This window comes from Equus asinus, chromosome 29 (genome assembly GCF_041296235.1).
Source record: "Equus asinus isolate D_3611 breed Donkey chromosome 29, EquAss-T2T_v2, whole genome shotgun sequence".
In the NCBI taxonomy this organism is placed as follows: Eukaryota; Metazoa; Chordata; class Mammalia; order Perissodactyla; family Equidae; genus Equus; species Equus asinus.
This window is the reverse complement of record NC_091818.1, coordinates 41,838,380-41,861,353: the sequence shown is the minus strand read 5'-3', so window position 1 is coordinate 41,861,353 and position 22,974 is coordinate 41,838,380. Positions and strand designations below refer to the sequence as shown.

At 50.1% G+C, this 22,974-nt stretch overlaps 1 protein-coding gene across 17 annotated transcripts in view; it reads left to right on the top strand.

The window, feature by feature from the left end:
- Positions 1-22,974, top strand: part of AKR1E2 (aldo-keto reductase family 1 member E2) — a 36,129-nt gene that overhangs the window by 4,528 nt on the left and 8,627 nt on the right. For 3 of the 17 annotated variants that reach the window (XM_070500898.1, XM_070500891.1, XM_070500893.1), the window contains exons 3-8: positions 424-612; positions 3,447-3,630; positions 12,723-12,858; positions 17,139-17,270; positions 19,830-19,997; positions 22,132-22,248. In XM_070500898.1, coding sequence (XP_070356999.1) covers positions 12,820-12,858; positions 17,139-17,270; positions 19,830-19,997; positions 22,132-22,248 — 456 coding nt within the window. In that variant the 5' untranslated portion in view covers positions 424-612; positions 3,447-3,630; positions 12,723-12,819. Of the gene's footprint in view, positions 1-423; positions 613-3,446; positions 3,631-9,956; positions 10,103-12,685; positions 12,859-14,250; positions 14,536-17,138; positions 17,271-19,829; positions 19,998-22,131; positions 22,249-22,974 lie in introns of those variants that run through there. The other 14 variants (XR_011499220.1, XR_011499219.1, XM_070500890.1 and 11 more) reach the window with 9 other exon arrangements.

The following is a 22,974-nucleotide window of genomic DNA, read 5'->3' as shown; positions in this document are numbered from 1 at the left end:
CACAGGCTGCTGCTCTGGGACCTCTGGGCCACCCCACTCCAGCCAGGAGGGCTGGAGACTTGGGACATGAGAGTCACAGAATACCCCCCACTCTACTGTCCTGGCCCCCAGATTCCACCCCAGGGGTCAGTGCGATGGATGGCTGGGTCAGGGGTTCTGGAAGCAGCAGTGGACACAGTCTGGACAGGGAGAGGGTTAGGCCGCTCCTTCCCCCTCCTCCTCTACACCCCCGTCTCCCTGTCTTCTTTGGCAGGACCCTGGGACATGAGGGCCAGCCTGTCCCTGGCCGCCCTGACTGGTGTGAGTGGCTGCAGGGAGCCCCGGGAGGAGGTGGCCCCACAGTGAGGCAGAGCAAGGGTTGAGGGTGGATATTGTTATTAGGAGCCTCTCCTGGACGCTCAGTGAGTTCACCCCACTTTACAGATGAGTGGTGGCACCAGTGCTCAAGGTCACTCAGCTCTGAGTGACCAAGCCTAGCCCAAATGAAGCTCTGAGAAGTCACGAAATAAGCTTGCCATCACAGGGTTGTGATGTGGCCCCAGGTCAATCTGACTTCAAAGGCTGTGCTGTGCACAGGAGCCCAGGAAGTGGCTTCTGAGCCCATCTTTGGAGGTAAGTCCATCAAGGATGGGGCGAAGGGGAGGGCACTGCAGGCTGGGGCTGGGAGGGGGCCAGGGCTCTGGAGGGGGTGCCTGGGTGAGGAAGGCTCTAGGGAGGCTGGGGCGGGAGTGGGGGTGGGGTTCCAGGGAAGGCCTCTGGACCAGATCACAGAGGGCTCTGAATGCCAGGCAGGGAGTCAGGGACCACTGCAAATTGGGAGTGGGCAGGAGACAAAGGGACCAAGGGGCCGGGCCACCTGTCCACATCACCAGCGTGCTTGTCTGTGGTGGTGTTGGGTTCCTCTAGGCTGAGGGGATGAAGCAGCATCGGTCACCTGCTGGATCTAAAACAAAAGAGCTGTGTTAGCAGAGCCCAGAGACAGTGCTCTTAGCTGTGTGGCCGTCATGGGCATGGTGGAAGCTGAAGAGGAGGAGATGCTGCTGGAGGCAGAACTGATGCCGTAGATTTGGGGGTACTGTGAGGAGGCCAACTCCCAGAACAGAGCGGGATGGCAAGGTCAGCAGAGGCCCTGAACTCTGCAGACACCCCATGTCAGGGTGCAGGTTTGGAGGCTTCTAGAAATGGGGGCTTCTTGGCTTATTTTGTGGGTGCAGATTGGGAAGAGAGGGCCTGTGGAAGTGCCAGGGAGAAGGGGTGGGCACTCAGCTTCTTTTCTTGGTCATCAGTGGACTTCAGGACAAAGCTCAAGGTGACGACCTCCACTTCAGAGCTGGAGGAGCTGACCGAATGCACGCTGAACACATCAGCCACATGCCTACTGCTGAGGTGGGGGCCACACCTGAGTGGTCCCAGGACCAGGGGTGGAGCTGCCACTGGTCCTGGGCTCCATGTTGGTGCCCTTGTGGCTGGATAGTGAGACATGCCTGTGGGCACCAGTGGCTGTGACCAGCACTCTGGAAGGCAGTGAGAGATATGTACAGGGGGTGGTCCCCGTGAGGTGGGCAGCCTGCTGTCCCCATTGCCAGTGCTCCTTGGCAAGTGTCAGCAAGTTGTCTGGTTCCCAAAAAGCAGAAGAAACTTATGGCCGTGAGCGGACAAAGGGAGGCCAGTCCAGCTTGTGGAAGGGCAGGCATGATGGCTGGCAGCAGGAGAGTTTCAGGGTGAATCTGGACTCTGGGGGTGGCCTGGGCTGGCAGGTTGGGCCGAAGATGCCCACCTGGTCTGGGACACTGGAGTCTGTAAGTGCTTAGCTACTTGACTAGCCAGACCCTGGGGGGTGCGGCCTTGTGCTGGCCAGTGGTAGGGACCAATTCAAAGGTGTCCTTGTCACTCTTGAGTCTGTCTACTTCATGCGAGGGAGGGTTGAGCTGGCTCCGTGCTTGACTTTCACCCCCTTGGTGAAAGTCCACTTCTTCAGGACATAGTCACAGTTAGTGGTGGGGTTCATGGCATAGCACAGGTTGGCGTTAGGGGTCTGCAGCTCTGGTGGGGAGAGAGACAGAGAGGGTCAGCTGTGCTCAGGAGAGGGCCAGGGCCAGGGAGAAAGAAGTGCATAGAAACAGAAAAGAGATTAGTGGTGGTCAGGGGCTGAGGGGTATGGGGATTAGACCCTTCCTGGTGCCAGTGTTTCCCACTCTGCACACACAGAAAGAGCCACGTATCCCCTGCTCCTGAACAGAGCTTCTGGAATCCTCCAGAGCCAGAAGCAGGCCTGGTGTGCCTGGCAGAGTCCGGGCATCTGCATTAATGTGTACAGGATTTCTGTTTGGCACGATAAAAACATTCCAGAAATAGACAGTGGCGATGGTTGCACAGCATATTGAATTCATTTAATGCCACCGAACTGAAAAACTTAAAGTGATTAAAAGGCAAATTTTCACTGTATGTAAATTTTAAAACATAAACTAATAAACCATAAGTACATGAAATAGAAAAGGAAAATTTAAAGCAAAAGTTGTCATCACTAGGGAGGGAAGGACAGCTTCAGCACTGGAGCCGGTGCTATGGCGGATGCTAGAGGTGCATCTGGCTTTGGCTGTGGCACTGGCATAGGCTCTGGTGCCAGTGCTGGAGCTCCTCTATCTCCGACAGTGGAGCTAAATCTGGTTCTAAAATTGGCTGCAGTTCTGGGGCTGACTCTAATTCTGGTGCTGGTTCCAGAATTGGTGAGAGAACTGATGATGGGTATTGCTTTATGTCTGGAGCTAGAACCAGAGCTGTCTGTAACTCTCGAGCTGGTCCAAGTGTTCAAGCTGGAGGTGTCTCTGATTCCATGGCTGGTCCTAGGGCTATCTCCAACTTCATGGCTGTGTGAGATCTTGTGCTAGGGGTGGCTGTAGCTTTGTAGCCACCACTCACTGGCTGTGGGTTAGATGTTGTCCCATTGTTAGGGTGTGAGCTCTGAGAGCAGGGAAGGTGTCTGGGGTTCACATCATTTATATTCCGGGTGCCTGCACACTACAGGGAGCAGTACTCAGGTGCTGAATACATGAAAGAATGAATGAATCAACCCTTTGTGTCTCAGGTTTCACATCTGTAAAAGAACAACAGCTACCTCATAGGACTGTAGAGAGGATTACACTAATTCAGTACATCTGTAAGTGCCTACTATGTGCTAGGCACTATTCTAGAGGCTTGGGAATACAGCCAAGAAAAAGCACAACCCATGCTTGCATGGAGCTGACTGGAGCAGGGCTTAAATGAGGGAGTGTGGGTCACAGGCAATGGTCCAAGCTCAGCTGGGAGCAGGTGCCAAGATCAGCAGATCGTACACCTGTCCTTGTCCAGCAGCTGAACTGCCAACCTAGGTGGGGATGGAGGGATGTGGGCTCCTTGGTCTAAACACCCATGCTACACGTGATCCCCTGTGACCATTCCCTTCACAGGTCCTCAGTTTTGCCATCTTTAAAATGGGCATGTGAGGAAATCCATTCCTAGCTTCCTCCATGAAGTTCGTCTTGATCCTACTAGACAGACAAAGAGCTCCCTGTGATGTCTTCCCACTGGTAACCCAGAGAAGTGGCATTTGAGTTCACCGAGGGACCTGGGAAATGTCTTCCAGGAGACTGGGTAGGGTCCCCTTTCTGGTCAGTGTCCACACTGGGCCCAGATTCCTGGGCTTTAACTCCCAGTGGGCATGAACACCCTGGCATTGGTGGCACACTAGTCAAGCCATGTCTCCAGCTGCTCAAAAAAGCCAGCTTGAAGTGGGAGGGACAGAACAGTGAGGGTCAGCCCTGCGAGCCAACAGCCAGGGAGGGAGCTTTGCACATCAGTAAAGAGCTCCCTCCCTTCACATACTCTTCCTGTCTTTTCCCACCTACGTTATATTTCATCTCATGGGTGGTCATCATCCATTTAACTAGGTCACAAAGGAAGGAAATTGGGTGGTTTCCAATGTTTTGCTCATACGACAAAGGCTGCACTGAATAACCGGATAGACATATCAAAGGTAGAGGTGCTCCGTGGCATAAACTCCCTGGACGGGGATTGCGAATCAGGGTAAACACACTTATAGTTTGATAGATGCACATATCAAAGGTAGAGGTGCTCCGTGGCATAAACTCCCTGGACGGGGATTGTGAATCAGGGTAAACACACTTATAGTTTGATAGATGCACATATCAAAGGTAGAGGTGCTCCGTGGCATAAACTCCCTGGACGGGGATTGTGAATCAGGGTAAACACACTTATAGTTTGATAGATGCACATATCAAAGGTAGAGGTGCTCCGTGGCATAAACTCCCTGGACGGGGATTGTGAATCAAGGTAAACACACTTATAGTTTTGATAGATGCGGCCACTGCCTCCGTGGAAGGCAGCTTGCACTTCCACCAACGAAGAATAAAGTTCCTATTTCTACAAAGCTTCAGAGTATACTTGCAATATTTTGCATTTAGTAATTTTGTCATATCATGACTGAGACCAAGCATATTTCATGTGTTTAAGGGCTACTTATATTTCTGTTTTTGTGAAGTGTATGATAATGTCTTTTTTCCATTTTTATATTGTATGGCTGCTCTTTTTATTATCAGATTCTAAGATCTCTATATTAGTTGATAGGCCCTTTGCCTGAGATTCTGAGTAGCAAATATTTTTTCCCAGCTTGTTATCTGTTCCTTTTTAGGTTAGGATCTTTTATGCTGGTATAATATTAAAATGTCAGCACTCCCCAATTTGATTTATAGTTTTGATATAATTGCCATGAAATGCCTCAGCAGGTATCTCTTTGTGGAAACTGCTGAGCTAATTTCAGAACTTACAGAGAAATACAAAGGGCCAAGAACACTCAGAACAGTCCCGAAGAACAAAGTTGGAGGACACACAATACCAGACACTCAGACTGTTTACTAAGCTACAGTGACAAGGCAGTGAGGTAGAGGTGCAACGATAGACACATGGAGCCACAGAAAGTATAGATCCCAGCGCAGACTCCCACAAACAGACACTCATGAATGCTGCAAGAACAGTGAGGGGAGCCGAACATGAGAGCACGTTCTGAGGACGGCTTAAACACCATAGTGCTTGACATTAACGGGGTGAAGGGAAAACTACGTGATCATCTCAACTGATGCAGGAAAAGCATGTGACAAGATTCAACGCCCTTTCATGATAAAGGTACTCAAACTAGGAATAAAAGGAAGCTAAACCTAATAAAGGCCTTTTGTGAAAAACCCACATCTAACATCATCCTCAGTGGTGAGAACCTGAAAACTTTTGCCATAAGTTCAGGAACAAGTGAAGGACTCCCACTCTCATTACCTCTGTTCAACATAGTACTGGGAGTCCTAGCTGGAACAGTTAGACAGTAAAAATGAGTACGAGGAACCACATTGGAGACACAGATGACATCTTATAGGTGGAAACTGTACAAGTTTCACAAACTGTCAAAACTAAAACAGAATTCAGCCAAGTTGCAGGATACAAAATCAACACGCAATTCTATACAGTAACAACAAAAGAACATTAAGAAACAATTCCATGTATAATAGTATCAAAGAGAATAAAATGCTTAGAAATAAACCTAACCAAGGAGGTGAAAGACTTCTGCAAAATATTGCTGAAAAAATTTTAAAAATACAAAAATAAATGGCAAGATATCCACGTCTGTGGCTTGGAAGACTTGCTGTTGCGAAGGTGTCCATACCAAAGCGTTCTAGAGGTCCAGGGCAGTCCCTATCGAAGTCCCAATAGGATTTTTTGCAGAAATAGAATTCATCCTAAAATTCATGTGGAAGTTCATGGGAATCTGAATAGCCAAAATAATTTTAAAAACGAAGAACAAAATCCTAGGGGCCACCTTCCAGTTTCCAAAACATACTACAAAGCTACCACAATCAAAACTGTGTGGCACAGGCATGAAGGCAAACAAATGGATCAATGGAATAAAATAGAGAGCCTAGAAATAAACTCTGGTGTATATGGTCAAGTGATCTTGGACAAGGGTGCCAAGACCACTCAATGGGGAAAGAACAGTTCCTTCGGCAAATGGTGTCAGGAAAACTGGATATCCATATGCAAAAGAATGAAGATGTACCCTTATGTCACACCATAGAAAAAAATAATCTCAAAATGACCTGCGTGGTGATTCACCTATAGGGGCTGTCAAAGGCTCCAAACAGCATCTGTCTACCCCTGACGTTTCAGGCACTGTTGGCTGTGCTGGATCATATGGCCCAAGTGGCAGAGCAGCTTGCACAGCAAACCTCGACCTGCTGCAGATCCTTCTCTTGTTCTGGGCCGCACTCTAACTAGCAGCTTTTCAGGTCACTTGATAAATGAGCTGGAGTGGTGCACCAAAATGAGGAATATGTTGCCTCCAAAATGGGAAGAGGCCCACTAGGAGTTGTGCCTTTGTTGGTTGAAGGAGATGCCAGATGAAACATTGTATCTTTCTCCTTGGAAGAGATATCTCAACTTGCCCCAGACCACTGGTACTCTAGAAATTTCACCTAGGTATAGGCCCTTGAATTTTGTTGGACTGATTTCCCACCTCTGACGTGCAAATGTCTTACCTATGAGTCTAGATAGTTGTCACTTCTTCCTCATTGGGTCCAGTCTCCATAATGTCATCAATGGGATGGACCAGTGTGATGTCTTGTGGAAGGGAAGACAGCTAAGATCCCTGCAGACTAAATTGTGGCATGGCTGGAGAGCTGATATACCCCGAGGTAGGACAGGAAAGGCATTTCCCAGATCAGTGGATGCACGTCAGGTATGACGGGGATGAGCTATTTTGCTCAAGCAATGAAGTCACATCTAGAGAGAGCAGCAATTGGAGTCACCACCTGGCATTTTCCATGGTGCGTCTTGGGCCCCCAGTGCATTTTTCCTCCTGCACTGTAGACACCACTGCTGAGACACCATTGGCAAATCACTGCTTTGTGTCTTTTTCCAGAGTCCCATTCTTGGGGCACAGGGGACAGGCACTTTGACAACTCTTGTCACACATGAGGGATAGCTACAGATGTTCACAGTGCACCTGTGACCCAAGAATGTCCCTCCCGCTGGGACAGGCCACCCTTTCCAGGTGGGTCCTGTGTCCGGTCCTCATCATGGGAGCCAGGAGATGCCGAGCTCTTAGTATGATGGGAGGGGGCAATCCAGGTGCAATCTCATCGAACTTGTCTTCATAGTACGATGTGAGGCTGCCATACCCCCATTTCACAGGGAGGAAACTGAGGCTCATATAGTAACACCTCTCCAAGGTCAATGGGTCTGTCTATGCCCCTAACCACTAGGAGGCACTGCCCCCTCACATGGCAGCTGTACCTCACTGCCCTCTGCTCACATCTACCTGCTCATTGTACAATCAGGGGCTTCTCTTCTTCCTCCAGGGAGAACCTGGCGAGTTCCCCCTTTGAGGACAATGTTCTCTGCTTGGCAGCTCCATGTCTGGGCAGACGTGGCTGACCGCGGCTTCACCCAGCAGCCTCACACCAAGTGGACTCCACCTGACCCAACTTTGAGGGAGATGAGGGCCTCTCCCTCCCCCACTGAGCAGAGCCCCCTCCCACGTAGAAGCTGAATGTGCTGGATATGTGGGCTGGGGGCTGGCGCAGGGGTCACTCCTGGTGAAGCCTCAGATGTGGTTTGAGTACTTTTTCCATTTCCAAAGCCCCAGCCCAATGCCCTGACCTTCCAGCAGTTTCCCTGAGCCCCCTCTGTGCTTCCTAAAGACCTCCTCTGCTCACATAAGCTCACGTGGGTTCTGCTATTGCAACTGAGAATTTCATCTGGATGGAGCACGTTCAGAGTTGTCCCCTTGACTTGCTGAGTTTTCCTGACTGAGAGGAAGGGGCTCTGTGCCCAGAGGGAGAGGGAGCAGGCAGGAGCAGCCAGGCCATGCCCTCCTGTCGCAGGGAGCAGGGCCTGGCTGCCGACCTCAGAAGCTGGATCATGGAGCAGGAGGTGGCGGGAGGCATGGACAGGGCCAGAAGCAGGACCATAGCCTTGCGGTGAATAGTCTGTATAGACTGTAACGAGTAGTCTTATATCTTTGGAAAAATGTGGAAGAATTTCTTTTGGATAAATTCCTGGGATCAGCACTGCTGGGTTATAGGTGGGCCTGTGGGACCTGATGGGTCCGTGAGCTCTTCTCCCAGAGTCCTTTCACACTTCCATCCCGGGGGCCCCTGCTTCCTCACCAGGACTGGTCTCACCAGACATAAAAACAGACAAGTGGGGGCTGGCCTGGTGGCGCAGCAGGTAAGTGCGCACGTTCCGCTTCGGTAGCCCAGGGTTCACTGGTTCGGATCCCAGGTGTGGACATGGCACCACTTGGCGAGCCATGCTGTGGCAGGCGTCCCACATATAAAGTAGAGGAAAATGGGCACGGATGTTAGCTCAGGGCCAGTCTTCCTCAGCAAAAAGAGGAGGATTGGCAGCAGTTAGCTCAGGGCTAATGTTCCTCAAAAAAAAAAAACAAAACCTATAAGTGATGGTGACAAATGGCATCTCCCTAGTGCTCACATTTGAATGTGTCGTTAGCAGGGAGGGAGCATTTCTGACATTTATGGCCACGTACATTGCTTCTTGTTTAAACTGCATGTGTTTGTTCTTTCTCCCTTTTTAAAACACTGCTTTTTGAGACCTGTTGGTACCACAGGGATGTTAAAACTTTCTGTGGCCTTGGGTTCTGAGGAATGCTTTCCTAGTTTTGGTTTGTCCTTCCACTGGTGACATTTTCCTTGTTTTGGGTTGGCTACAGAACGGCCAGCTGTTTATGGCTCCTGGCTCTCATGTGGCGCTTAGAAGAGTGGTTTCTACCCTGAGATTTAGAATATTTCTATTTCTTATAAAGGCTTCAGTTTTCACATACAACCTTTGGTTCATCTGGGATTTCCGTTTTAAATAAAAAAGTATTTTAAATTAAAAAAAAAGCCAAAATTAATTAGTCCCCTCTTAAAATATGTGGACGGGCACAAAAAGCGACATCTAGGACTCCATTTATATGAATAATCCACACTAGGTAACGAAACAGAGGGACAAAACAGGGTAGCCACTGCTGGGGGCGTGGGGAAGGGATGGACGAGAAGTGACAGCTTGGGGTACAGACTTTCCTTTTCGGGAGAGGAACGTAGTCTGCGATTAGATAGTACTGCTGGGTGCACAGCATGGGGAAGTACTTAATGGCTCTGACTTGAACGATTTAAAATGATTAAAAGGTTAGATTTTATTTAATCTAAATTTTAATATGTTTAAAAAAATGAAAATATAAAAGAGAAAAATACAATAAAATAAATTTTAAAAAAATGATACCATCAGGGGGAGAGGAAGCAGGCTCCATGCTGGGTGTGGCTCAGGAGCTGGCACTGAGGGATGCCAGGAGTAGCTCCAGCCCCACAGGTGGTAAGAGATGCAGGCTGGCCCTAGCACCAGAGTTTCTGCTCGGACCGGCTGTGCACTTAGCTCTAGCTGTGGACCTGCTCCTGGAGGTGGGGCCAAATCTAAAGACGGAAATGCCTCTAACTCTCGAGAAGCTTTGCTTCTGCAGGTCTGCAGCTGGATCCAGCTCTCGACATTGTACGGGGAGCTGGTGCTGGAGCCAGTGCCACTCTGGAGATGGCACTGGAGCTGCAAGAGGAGAAAAGATCAACATGACTGCCTTCCCATGTGCCTTTCCAAAGACAGAACACCTCCCAGTGCCTTCTAGAGAAGCTGCAGCCCAGGACCCCACAAGAGGAAGTCTTCCCAGACTGCAGGCCACCTGATGGGTGGTCTGAGGCCAGTGTTTGCTTCTGGCCCTACACCAGCCCCTGGGGGCTCGTCCTTCAGTGGTCCAGTAGGGATCCCTCCTCATATGCTCACATGCACCCGTCCCTGGCCTCCTCACCCTTGGGCTCTGCCTCACTGGGCTCCTGGTCATCCAGCTGGGTCAGGAGAAGGTGGGCACAGTGCTCCAGGTTCAAGCCAGGCATGGTGAGCTGCACATAAGCCACAAACTGCTTTAGGGCAGTCAAATCCACAGGCTGACAAAAATCCTCTGGATGCTGGTCCAGCCAGGTGCCCAGAAGGAGCGGACCGTGTTGGAGGTAGGCAGGTGGGCAGCAGAGTCAGAGGCCTGGCCTTTCCTGCTCACACACCTGCAGTACCTGGGCTCTTGTGCCAGCTCCTACCCATCCAGAGGCCAGCCCCACTCCAGTGCACCCCCATTTGGCTGTCTAGGCAGGGGCTACAAAGAGTGTCTACTGCAGGAGCCCAGATCAAGGGTCTGACCCCTGTCCCCTTCCTCAGGGAAGCCTGACACACTTCTCTGTCCCTTTCATCACAGGAAGGCAAATTCCACAAAGGCAGGCAGGGGCTGTACCTGCTCCATTCATTGCACTGGCTGGTACACAGTAGGTGCTGCAGAAATATGTGCAGGAGGAGGGAACATGCAGAGTGTGTCCTGCCCAGCCTTCACGGGCCAGCGTGGCACCTCAACTGCAGCTCATGCACCAACATGCTCCCTTATTCTCTGTGGCTATGTGTGGGGCTCGTCTTCCCACCAACACTGTTCTCAGGAATGGCAGGCACAGCCAGCCCCAGCCCCAGGTGCAGCTGGGCTCAGGGGACGGAGGTGCAAGGCCGATGTGTGAGCAGGGTGCCCCCCACACATCCTGTCCTGGGCCCCAGGATCAGGGCAGAGGGCGAGCAGGGCTGGGAGGGGCTGTGGTGGGGATAGATTCTCTCAGGGGCCAGCTCTGAGCCCCCAGCCTCCCCTCTGCTCCCTGAGGCAGCTCTCTGACTCCTCTCCTGCAGGAGCAGACCCAGACCTGGGCCCTCTAGTGGGAATCAAAGCAGGTATGGAAGCCAGGGTCTGCCCAGGACCCCAGCCTCAGCCCTCAAATGTCCCCCACTGTGGAGACAGGAGCCCTCTCTCTTGACCCAAAGCCCACTCACTTCTTTACTAGTTCCTGGGATCTGTCATCCTTCTGACCATGAGGGCAGAGCAATCCATATCTCAAAGAGGCCAGCAGGGCGTCATATTGAACATCCTGTGTCTTCTGCCTGCTCTGATGTCTGGTGGGACTGGCTGACTCCCCGAGTTGAATGGAAGCCCCAGAGGGCAGGGAGCTTTGTCTGCTCCGATCATTAAACTAGGCTAAGTGCCTAGAAAAGTACCTGTACCTACTGTGTGCACTTAATAGATATACTGTTGACAGAATGAACCTTCTCAGACATCTGAGTGTACCTGGGGCCCCTCAGCCAGCCCCCAGGGATCCCTGCTCTGGCTACCCCCAGGATGGGCTCCCCCACACAGAATGTGAAACCTCCTTTACAAATGGGAAACAACTTTGCTGAAGGCCACGCGATAGGTGAGGCTTGAGGCAGAGAGCTTCCTCACGGGGGAGAGGAAAATCATAAATAAGGACAACCACAGCCCTTGGCATCCCTTCCCACAGGGCCAGGCCCAGGGGCAGCACTGTCCAGGGCATATCCCATTCACTTCTGGCAACAACCTATGAGTTTGGTCCTCTTAGCAGTCCAGTTTTCACATGAGCAAACTGAGGATCAGAGAGGGGAAGTGACAATCCCAAGACACACAGCTAGGAGGTGCCTGAGTGACCACTGTGCTGTAGAGGGGGGAAACACCTACCTTTTGAAGAGCAAACCATGACGTGCTGGGTGCTGGCGAGGTTGCAGTAGGTGGACGGGCAGGTGAGGACACAGGCGCTTCTGCTCTGGAGGGCAGGCACCTGGTGCTCCACCAGCTTCTCCAGCCGGCCTGCCTTCACGGTCTCCAGCCTGCAAGTCTCACCCAGGTTCAGGGCCGACTGATTCTGATGCTGAGGCAGGACAAAGGAGGGACGGGCCAACAATATGAACAGTAGCAAAACGCAAAAATACCCATGGCCGTAACGTGAAGAGAAAGCAGTATATAGAGAATTTTCTCAGATATTTCCACACGTGCATTAAAGTAATTTTGCAAGTGGCCAGGGGTAGGGGCTGATGGGTGGAGGCAGAGGAAGGGAGCAGCCCCCACTCCTTGGGATCGGGATGTGGCCACTCAAGGGCAAAGCCCTGTGTTTGTAATCCCCAACCACCTGATCCCACACGGGGTGCCTCATGTTCCCCTGCAACACACACACACACACACACACACGGCCTCCCAGTCTCCCTGTCTGCACCACGGGGACCATTCTAGCATTTACTTCCTAAGGATGTCATCAGGCATATGAGAGAGAAGACCTATGAAACTCGTAGGGTGATATATATGGTTAATACACAAACTTAGAGATGGGAGAACGACAAAAAGGAGGGGGACGTAGCACAGGATACAACTCAAAACAGGCCTGGGTTCTGGTCTGTGATCTCGTGAAAGTCACTGTCCCTCTTGGCCTCATTTCCTAGTCTGTCTATCCCATGGGAGGGTTGAAATGAAATGAAATTCAGATATTATCCTCCTCTGGCATCAAACTTCCAATGACGTCTCATATTCAGAATCAGGCCCAAGAGACTCATCTCGGCCTATGTGGTGGGCAGCCACAATGGCCCCCAGAGACCTCTGTCTCCTGGTCCACATGTGCTTGTGTAATCCCTTCCTTGAGGGTGGATTCAACTCAGTAACTGGCTTCTAACCAATAGAATATGACAAAAGTAATGGCTATCACCTCCAAGAGGATTTACAAAGAGTCTGAACTTCTGTCTTGATTGCTTTCCTGTGCTTATCCCCCCAGCTCCTGGGTTCCCACTGCAAAGAATCAAGAGAGGGCTCTGATCAACGATCAGCTGACTGAAAAGAACTGAGGACTGTGGGTCCACAGTAACTCGTCAATGAGCTCAAAAGCGCATCCTGCCCCCGTGGAGGCTCAGGTGAGAGTGCAGCCCCAGCCTCCTGGGAGGCCTTGAGGCAGACGCTCCCAGCTGAGCAGAGCCTGGATCCTGATCACAGAATTGTGAGATAATAAATGTCTGTTCCTGTAAGTGCTAAGTTTGGGTAATGTTGTCACACAGCAATAGATAACTAGCACTTTCTTCCAGGCCCCAGGGTCTGCCCCTGCCCTCCTCTCCTTCCAAGCTCACTCTAGACACATCGGCTCCTTTCTCAGCTCGTCTCTGGCCCAAGTCTCTTCTGCCGCAGAATCTCTGCCCCTTTGGGCTTCCAGCTGGCACGCTGTTCTCAACCTTGTGCAGGGCTGGCTGGTTAGAGAATAAACGTCCCCATGGAGGCCTTTCAGCCCCCAACCCGGGGCCTCCCCTCCCTCCAGCACGCTGCTTCGTTTCCCTACAGCACCTGCTCTTCTCTTTCACGTGGATTTGCTTTCGTGGTTTTGTCCGCCTCCCCCTCCAGGCTGTGAGCTCCTGGAGGGCAGCCACCATGTTGGTCCTTTCAGCACCGCCCCCTGGCCTAAGGAGGCCCCTGCTCAGGGCGGGTGCTGGGAAAACAGTTGCTGAATGAGAGGATCTCAGAGTCTCCTCTCGCATCTGAGCAGCTCACACTGTGGGCATGGATGCTAGTAACAAAAGGTGCATGTTGGGTCGGAGACAGGGGGAGGCCCAGAGGGACCTCTAGGCATCCCTTCCAGGCTCCAGTTGCTCTGTTGGGCACAGCCGCCCCCTGGTGGTCAGCGTCAGCACTGCAGGCACAGGCAGGAAACCCGAAACTAAAACACACCTTTGTTTGGGAGTCATCAAGGCAGTGGGGTTCCCAGGCCCCAGGAGGCAAAGAAGCAGGACTTGCGGGCTCCAGGGGGGATGAGGACCTCGGATCCTCCATGTCCCCCAGTTTCCATACACCATCCTGGGGTGTCCAGATCATTCACGAGGCCTCCACACCCCAGCTAGGGCAATGACTCCGTTCACTTCCAACTGAGGACCCCAGGCTCCTGCAGGGTGATCCGGTCCCTGGTCCCACCAAGAGCAGTCCAGTGTTCTGCCATGTTCCGCAATACCCAGGTCCTCCGCCCCAGGCCCCCAGGCTGCCCTTTGTTCCCAGAGACCGCAGGGCGTGCAAAGCATTTACTAGACTCAGCACAGAGGGCTAGCGATGGAGAACCAAGGCCAACAAGCTCTTCCACGAGCCTGTGGGACCCTCGGGGTCCCCGCCCCAAGCACGTCAATTTCTAGAGGAGGAATCAGCTCTCTCCCCATGCAGTGGGTGTTGGGGTCTCACCCTCGTCCCGGGCGCCCTGGGGACGGCCCGGCCCAGCCGACCCTGGGAACTTCGGGACCCCAGCCCGTCAGTCCGACATCTCTCCCCTCCAGATGCTGTGCTCCCCGGGCGTCCTGCTGGGAGACCCGGTGCCCGCCCTGGTCCTGCCTGGGTAGCAACGCCTGGCGCTTGCGCACATCCACTCCCCGACCTCCGACCTTCCTCCTCCAAGGATGTGGGTGGGCCCACCGGCGACAGTTAACCGGCGCGTGGGCGCCCCGATCCAATCTGGGCGTCAGCTGTGGGGGCGTCCCTCTGGAGCCGTGGGGCTGCCGCAGACGTCCTGAAGCATGGAGACGGTAGAGAAGATCCCTATCCTGGGATTGGGCACCTGGAAGGTGAGCGGGCCTCCGAATCGAGGAGGGCCGGCGCCTTTCCTTTCCGCGTGCGCTCTGACGCGGAGGGGCCACCTGCGGGGCCACCCACGCGGACACCCGCAGGGACCCCTGCTGCAGCCTTGACCCGGCTCAGCTAGTCGCCCGTACCTCCCTCTGAGCCTCCTCCTTTGTGTTTGAAAGATGGACTTTTTAGATAGATTTTCTGAAAATGGAGGTCTCCCTGTGGTATTTTCATATGGAGGCTGTAGGGGAGCAGGACATTTCCTCTTCCCAAATGTGGGTTCGTCTGGCTGGAGAACGAATTAAATTCACATGAGACAGAATAGCAAGAGAAAATTAAACAAAGCTTTATGAGGAACCATGGCCCGGGGCCTTTCTTCCCGAAGGAAGAAAGGGCACCGAAGAAGTGGGGTACACATAGTGGTTATATACCCACAAACAGGGTGTTTCACATGTGATTGAAATGTCCCTCCCACAATAGTCACAAGATTGCCCTGTCGGCACAGTGCTTGAAGGACACAGCAGGTAGTGGGTCTGCTGTCTCAGAGGGCGTAGTGGGAGGCAAGTCGATTGTGTGGAGCTGGGCGGTCACAGGTGAGCTCAGCAATCAGTTCCTAGCCTAAAGAAAGATGCTTAATCCTTAAAGAAATGCCAAAGTTGGGAGGGGGAGGGAAGTTAGTTAGAGGAGGTTACCAGACTAGCACAATAAAATACAGATTTAAGTCCTTGCCTTTTATTGATTAAGAGTTTTTAGAGAGAAGGTCATCGCCTTTCTTCTTCTTGGTACAGAGGGGGAGGCACCTTTTACAGATAGAAATTTACCTTACAAACGTAAACGTGTCCTAACAAAGGGCAAGTTCCATTCCTCCTTCCCTGTCCCAGTTTATCAAAAGCAATCAGCCTCAAATAATCCTGATGCCAAAGAGACATATCTTGGGGTGGCCAATTCCAGGTCCCCACAAGGCCAAATCATAATTATTCAGAAAGAATGTTTGGGAAAGCCAGGAAGAAAAGGTTGTGAGGCTTGGGTAAGGGCAGAAAGATTGACAGTCACCTAACTAGATCAGAACAGCAGCCAGCCTGGAAGATGAGAAAATGTTATCTGGATTGAAAGGATAAGGAAGCGCTGACATTGCCAACTGGGTTGTAAAAAAGGAACTTTGAAACTTTATCTCCTTCCCTGTGCAAAAACACGATAGTGAGATCACGCTGGAACTTTCTCTGCTTGGGACTTTCTAATTCTTGTCAGCGATTAAGACATAGCACTAACTAAAAAGCCTTTCAAATGTGCTTTTTTTTTTTAATTTAGTCTTCTTTTTTAAAGATTTTATTGTTTTCCTTTTTCTCCCCAAAGCCCCCCAGTACATAGTTGTGTATTCTTCATTGTGGGTCCTTCTAGTTGTGGCATGTGGGACGCTGCCTCAGCGTGGTTTGATGGGCAGTGCCATGTCCGTGCCCAGGATTCGAACCAACAAAACATTGGGCCGCCTGCAGTGCAGCACGTGAACTTAACCACTTGGCCATGGGGCCAGCCCCTTAACTTAGTCTTTAATAAAAAGATGTTCATTTAAGAAGTCACTTAGGAGGTTATTGGATGAGTAGGAATTAGAATGACCAACCCCTGCTCATCCAATTATTATTTCAGTTATTTCTTCTATCCACTTATCAACTGTTAGAGGCCAAGGATGTAATTTTATTCCTTGTGGTTCTCAGCATCTAGCCAAAGACATACAGTAGGCAGCTGTTCCGTAAACACTGGGTGGGTTTAAGTGTTTTGAATTTCTTGCCTAACTTTAATTCTGTCCTTTGTCTGCTGTGTTGTCTGCACACAGCTCAGTGTGCGAGTCCACACCTGTGTTCTTGTACACAGGGTAAGGAAAAGCTGTGAGAACTGTTCTGAAGGGGCTGAGATGTTCATTTGTGGTTATTGTTAGACCTCAGGTGCATAGAATTGGATTAATTGCGATCACCCTTCCCTGATCCATGCAAAGGCTTGTTTTATTTAGTTACTTTGGATGATGTCACATCACAAATCTACCATTAGCTGTCTCTTGCCCAAGAGATAGCTACATCAACAACCAACCACAAAAACTTGGTGGCTTTACAACACCGTGTGGTTCGTTACCCCTGCACTAGGCTGTCAGCTGGGCAGCTGTGTGGGTCTTGGCCCGACTCTCTCACACGTCTGGGGTTTGTCAGGTGTCACTTGGGACCGTTGTGGCTACTCCCCCGCTTGCCTGCACTTGCCTCTTCTCCTCAAGCAGGCTGGTCTGGGAATATTCCCATGGTAACGGCCGAGGCAGAAGAGAGCAAGGGGGACTAGGTGGAGCGCGCGAGGCGTCCTGAGGCCTGAGTTTCGAACCCGCCCCTCTGCTGCATTCTCTTGGTCCAAGGAAAACACAAGGACCGCCCAGATTTGAGAGGTGGAGATGGAGCTCTGACTGGGCCTGTAGAATCACGTTAAATCTATAGGTCAACTTGGGGAATTGACATCTTTATGACATTAAATCTGTCTTTCTACAAGCATGGTATATTTCTCTGTTAATAAATTGTCCTAAATATATTCCGTCACTAATTATCTCTTCATATGGTTTTTCCTCTAGAGAACACCTACTTCGTTTGTTGGATGTATTCCTGGGTGCTTGATGGTCTGTTATGCTATTGGAAGTGACACTTCTCTGAAATTATGTTTTCAACTTGTTTGCTGTTGGTGCATAGAAAAACAGTCGTCTTTGGTATGCTCATCAAATTTCCAGCCACTTTGCTAAACGATACTATTGTTTTAACTTGCCTATAGATGCTTTTGGGTTTTCTACATACATGATCTTATGCATCTGCAAGTAATGATAGTTTCATTTCCTTTTTTCCAATCCTGAAGTCTCAGATTGCTTTTTCTGAGCTGCTTGTTCTGGCTAGGACCTCCACTGCAGGGGCCCTTCTTGCTTTGTTCCTGATTTTAAAGGGAATGCTTCTGCTGTGTCCAGGATTAGGATGATGTTTGCCCTAGGTCTTTTGGTTTGTTTGTTTTTATTCTTGATTTTGTCATTGCTGTTGTTTTAAACATGGATATTCTTTATCAGGTTAAAGAGTTTCCTTCTTTCCTAATTTATTGAGAGTTTAAATCATGAATGGGTGTTGAATCTTAGCCAACAGCGATTGAGATGATTTTCTTGTTTTTTAATTTTTTTTCTCTTTTAATCTACTAATGTGGTGAATTATTGTGGATTTTCTAATATCACGCCATCCTTGGCTATCCAAGATAACTCAATGTGGGTGGGTATATTATTTTTCCATATGTATTATTGCATCCAATTTGTTATTATTTTACTTAGGAGTTTTACAATTATATTCATAAGTGAAATGAATGTGTAACTTTCCTTTCAATATTTTTGTCTGCTTTCGATTTCAGGGTTATGCTGGCTTGGTAGAAGGAGTTGGGAGTATTTCCTCTCTTTGTTTTCTCTGAAAGGTTTTATGTTAAATTGGGATGATTTCTTTCTTGAAAGTTTTATAGAACTGTGTGTGTGTTTAACTAATCGCTTCACTTTTTAAATAATTATAGGACAGTTCAGCTTTTATTTCTTCTTAAGCTTTGCTATGAATTTTTTCACTTTGTTTCATTTTTCTAAATTGTTGGCTTATAGTTATTGATAATATTTTCTTAGATTTTAAATCTCTTACCTTTATGTGCTGGTTTTCATTCATGTCATGAAAAGGAAAAAAGGTCTTCTCAGTCTTGTCAGAAGTTTGTCTACTTTATTAAGGTTTTTCAAAGAAGTGAACTCTGGCTTTGTTGATTTTCTCTAGCATATCTTTATTTGATGTTCATTCTTATTTATTTATTTTTTTGTGAGGACTATTCGCCCTGAACTAACATCTGTGCCAGTCTTCCTCTCCTTTTTTTTTTTAATAATTATTTTAAATGAAATTTTTTTTTTCCCAAAGATTGGCACCTGAGCTAACAACTGTGGCTGATCTTTTTTTTTTCTTCTCCCCAAAGCCCTGCAGTACATAGTTGTATATCCTAGCTGTGAATGCCTCTGGTTGTGCTATGTGGGACGCCACCTCAGCATGGCCTGATGAGCGGTGCCATGTCTGTGCCCAGGATCCAAACTGGTGAAACCCTGGGCTGCTGAAGCGGAGCACGTGAACTTAAATATTCAGCCACAGGGCTGGCCCCTCTTCCTCTACTTTGTTTGTAGGTCATTGTCACAGCATGGCTGACAAGTGGTGTAGATCTGTGCCCAAGATCTGAACCGGCAAACCCAGGGCTGCCGAAGCAAAGCGTGCCAAACTGAACCACTAGGCCACAGGGCCGGGCCCTCGTTCTTTTTTTTTTTTTTTCTGCTTTATCTCCCCAAACTCCCCCTGTACATAGTTGTATATCCTAGTTGCAGGTCCTTCCAGTTGTGGGATGTGGGACGCCGCCTCAATGTGGCCTGGCGAGCGGTGGCATGTCTACGCCCAGGATCTGAACCCTGGACCGCCACAGTGGAGCATGCGAACTTAACCACTCGGCCACAGAGCCAGCCCCAGGGGCCCTCATTCTTATTTTCATTTTCTCTTTCCTTCTCATTTCTTGGTGGTTCTTTTTCTAATTTAAGATGGATACTTGGTTCATTAGCTTTCAACCGTTCTGAATCTGTTGCTTAATAAATCAAGATCATTATACTGTTACATCTCATGGGCTCCCTGTGCAGTTCAAGTGTGAAAGTGCTTTGTGAGCTATGACACCCTCTGGGAGTGTTCGGTCACATGGTGTCGTGAGCCTTTGCCATGCTTTTCCCTCTAGTTCCAGCCCTTGTTGCTTGAGCACCATGTCTACAGGGAGCTGCTTCTTCTCTGAACTTCCGCTTTCCCGATGGAACCCACACTGTGCCTGTGGGTTTGGGCAGATGCTCTGTGTGATGGATTATCTTTGTGAGAGGACACACCGCTTGACCTTTACACTTGGACTTGTGGTCTTTGTGGGTGGAGGTGAGTCTCTACCTCCTTGTGTCTCAGTTGTTATTATTATTCATCCTGCGCTTATTGATTCCTTCGTTCGTTCAGGAAGCATAGCCTCTAGCTCGGTTACTTGCAGGCACGAAAAATACCTGTGGTGTTTTCCCCAAGTAAGTAAAGGAGTTGGAACTTAGATTATCTATAAATCCTGTCTGACTCTGACTTGCCCCAATGTTAGGACTGACTGACAGCAGTACCGACTCAATGACTTCATTTTTTGTGTATCGTTGACTCTACATTCTAGAAAGAGAAGGAGAAATTGAGTGACTTCTGTCTTGTTCATGTGGCAGGAGGCTCCGGGGGACGTGACGAATGCCGTGAAGGTGGCCATTGACGCCGGCTACCGACACTTCGACTGCGCCTCCTTCTACCACAACGAGACTGAGATTGGAGTGGGGATCCAGCTCAAGGTCAAGGAGGGCGTGGTAAAGCGGGAGGACCTGTTCATTGTCAGTAAGGTAGGAATGCCCGTGGACTACTCGGGGCTTGGGTAGCAGGTCGCTGAAACAGCGCATGGAGGCTCTCTGGTCTCCTCAGAGGAGCTGATGACTCCATTCGTACTTGGACCAGACCTGACAAGGACGTCTGTAGCTTCATGCATGTGCTGGGAGTGGTGCAGGTGAAGGTGTCGGAGACAGCGTGACAAGCAGAGGGGACGGCTCGAGCAAAGGCACAAGGCACGCACAGCGCAGTTGGTTCAGGGGCCTAGAAGAAGCTTGGCGTTCCTGGATCGAAAACTGTTAGGCAGCAGAGAGCAATGAGAAGCGAGGCTGGCGGAGTGGACCGGCCAGATCATGGAAGGCCTGGATGCCATCTAAGGAGCTTAGTCTTTTCGCATAGAGAGAGGAGCACCGTTGGAGGTTATTAAATAGGGGACTTATATTCTGTATAAGCGAGACTTGTATTGTAGGCAGGAGATTGTAGCAGCTGAAAGAAGCATGCATTTGAACAGGAGGCAGGAGACATTAACGGCAGTGTGGTGAGAGATGATGACAGCCTGAACTAGCACAGTGGGAAACGATAGAGAAGAAGAGTGGCTGTAAAGGCCAGTTAGGAGGCGGGCCCTATAGGAAATGCCGGCTGAGATAGTGGAGAATTAAAGAATTCCTTTGCTTTTGACTTTAAAGCAGAATGTTAGGCCAGGAGTCATGGGTTCACATTCCAGCTGTAGGTCACGGGCTGTGAGAGACTGGGTCAGTCACTGGATGGCTCAGGGGCCAAGCTTCGTCATGTAAAACGAGACTCTGGATCTCAGTAGTCTCCCGAGTGATTTAAATTTCTATAATTGCAAGATTCACTGTTGTTTCTGTCATAGATTTGCTTTTCTGTATTACTTTAAGATAATTTCTGGGGGCTGCTCCGTGGCCAAGTGGTTAAGTTCGCGCACTCTGCTTCCACGGCCCAGGGTTTCACTGGTTAGATCCTGAGCGCAGAGCTAGCACTGCTCATCAGGCCACTCTGAGGTGGGTCCCACATAGCAGAGCTAGAAGAACCTACGACTAGAATATACAGCTATGTGCTGGGGGGCTTTGGGGAGAAGAAACACAAAAAGATTGGCAGCAGATGTCAGCTCAGGGCCAATCTTTAAACGGAAAAAAAAAAAAATAGATAATTTCTGTAACTCCTCAGTGCTGTCTAAAGCTAGAGTGCAGGGCTGGTAGTGGAGAGGCCTGGCTGTGAACGTGGCAGAGGAGCGGGAATCCCTTCTGACTGTCGAGGTAGGGGAGATGGGTGACTGGAGATTCCTAAGTCTGGCCGCCAGTCTGGGGATGGGTTGCTCCTGAGTGCATCACAGCCAGCAGTGGAAGTGTGTGCTCAGTGTGCTTGAAGTTTGCAAAAGTCAGGGAAATACAATTAAAAAAAATAAATCACTTATATCCTCCCCATCCGGAGAATACTGTTGTTTACACTGTGATGTATTTACTTGCAGTTTTTCTCACTTTTGTTAATACACTGGGTTTGTAGTTTGTTTTTACATCTTCTAATTGTCTTTCTTTTACTTATTTATTTTTGTTTTTTCTTCTTGCTGTGATAGGCCTTCAGATTAGTTTCTGTCACAGTTAATACTAAATGAGGGGAAAAGCAAATGACAGATTTTCTCCTTAAAGAGGGAGTGGATGGAGATGTCTAACAAGGATAAGGCGGTGTATGTTAACTTCTCTAACTTCTTATCCTGCACGATTGTGAGGCCTTAGGAGCAGAGGACCTTTAACATAGAGTGCATTTAAGTGAGAAACACGATGTAGAAATTCTTCTGACTTTTCCTCATATCCTTTCTGCCCGCAGGCATTGTTTTTTGGGTGGGGCTCCCAGTGGATCCAAACCACCAGACGGCCCTCCTGTCAAATATTTCACGGGGTCTCCAACTCCCCTTTGGAGCAATCAGCCCAAAGGAGCCCAGCTTTGGAGATCCCTCCCTGAGGGGTCCCGGAACCCTCTGAGGATGATGCCATTGCTCTAGTGTATCTGTTCCATGTAGTCTTGGAGGCTGTTCCTCCTCCGGATCCCAGACTTGTGGGCCCCAGTGGCAGATGTCGTGTTGACACTGGCTCTGTGGCCCCGTGTGTCAGTGCTTGCTCCCTCTCCTCTTAGCTCTGGTGCACCTGCCATGAGAAGTCCCTGGTGGAAGCAGCATGCACCCGGAGTCTCAGGGCCTTGAAGCTGAGCTACTTGGACCTCTACCTCATGCACTGGCCGATGGGTTTCCAGGTACCGTTCGGGAGATGGTGAGATACCCTGCTGGCAGCGCCTCCTTTCCCAGTCACACCCCATCTGGTTGTGGGACGAGCTTGGGCCAGCAGCCAGGGTGTGTGGGTTCTCGGGCTGCGTCGGCCTCACACACACATTCAGTTATCTCTGGACCTCAGCTCAGGGCAGGCTTGGACATGGGGACCTCTGAGGCCCCCACAGTTCTGACACACTGTGGTTCTTTGTTCCAAACCAGTCATTTCTTCTCCAAGCAGAGAGAGCAGTGGTTTGCCTAGAGGTCTTCAGGTGAGAGCAGATATGAGACGGGAAATACTGCTGCTCCGAGCGGCTGCCGTGTCACCTCCCAGGCTAAGTGAATTCCTTGGCTCCGTCTTTCCTTGTTGGGCCTGTTCTCTTTGGGCAGTGGCTGCTCCTTCGCCATCTGGGAGACATTTGCTTGTTCACTGGCAGCAGGTCCACTCGACCTGGCAGTGGATGATTTCTCGACTTGGTTTTATTCTCTTTACTTGATTGCTCCGCACATCCCCTTTCTCTCTAAACCCTGCTCAGCAGCTTCCTGGCCTCAGTCTCATGTTGGTCTTGGCCAGGATGTCCCTGCACACCTGCCCCAGACTGAGATGACAGCCTCTCTGGCTGAGGACACAGTCACACAGGTGGCATCGGGGAGCATGGCAGTCCTGGGGAGGATTCGTCCCACGTCGGAGTGGGTGAGTGCCCCTTGGGCAC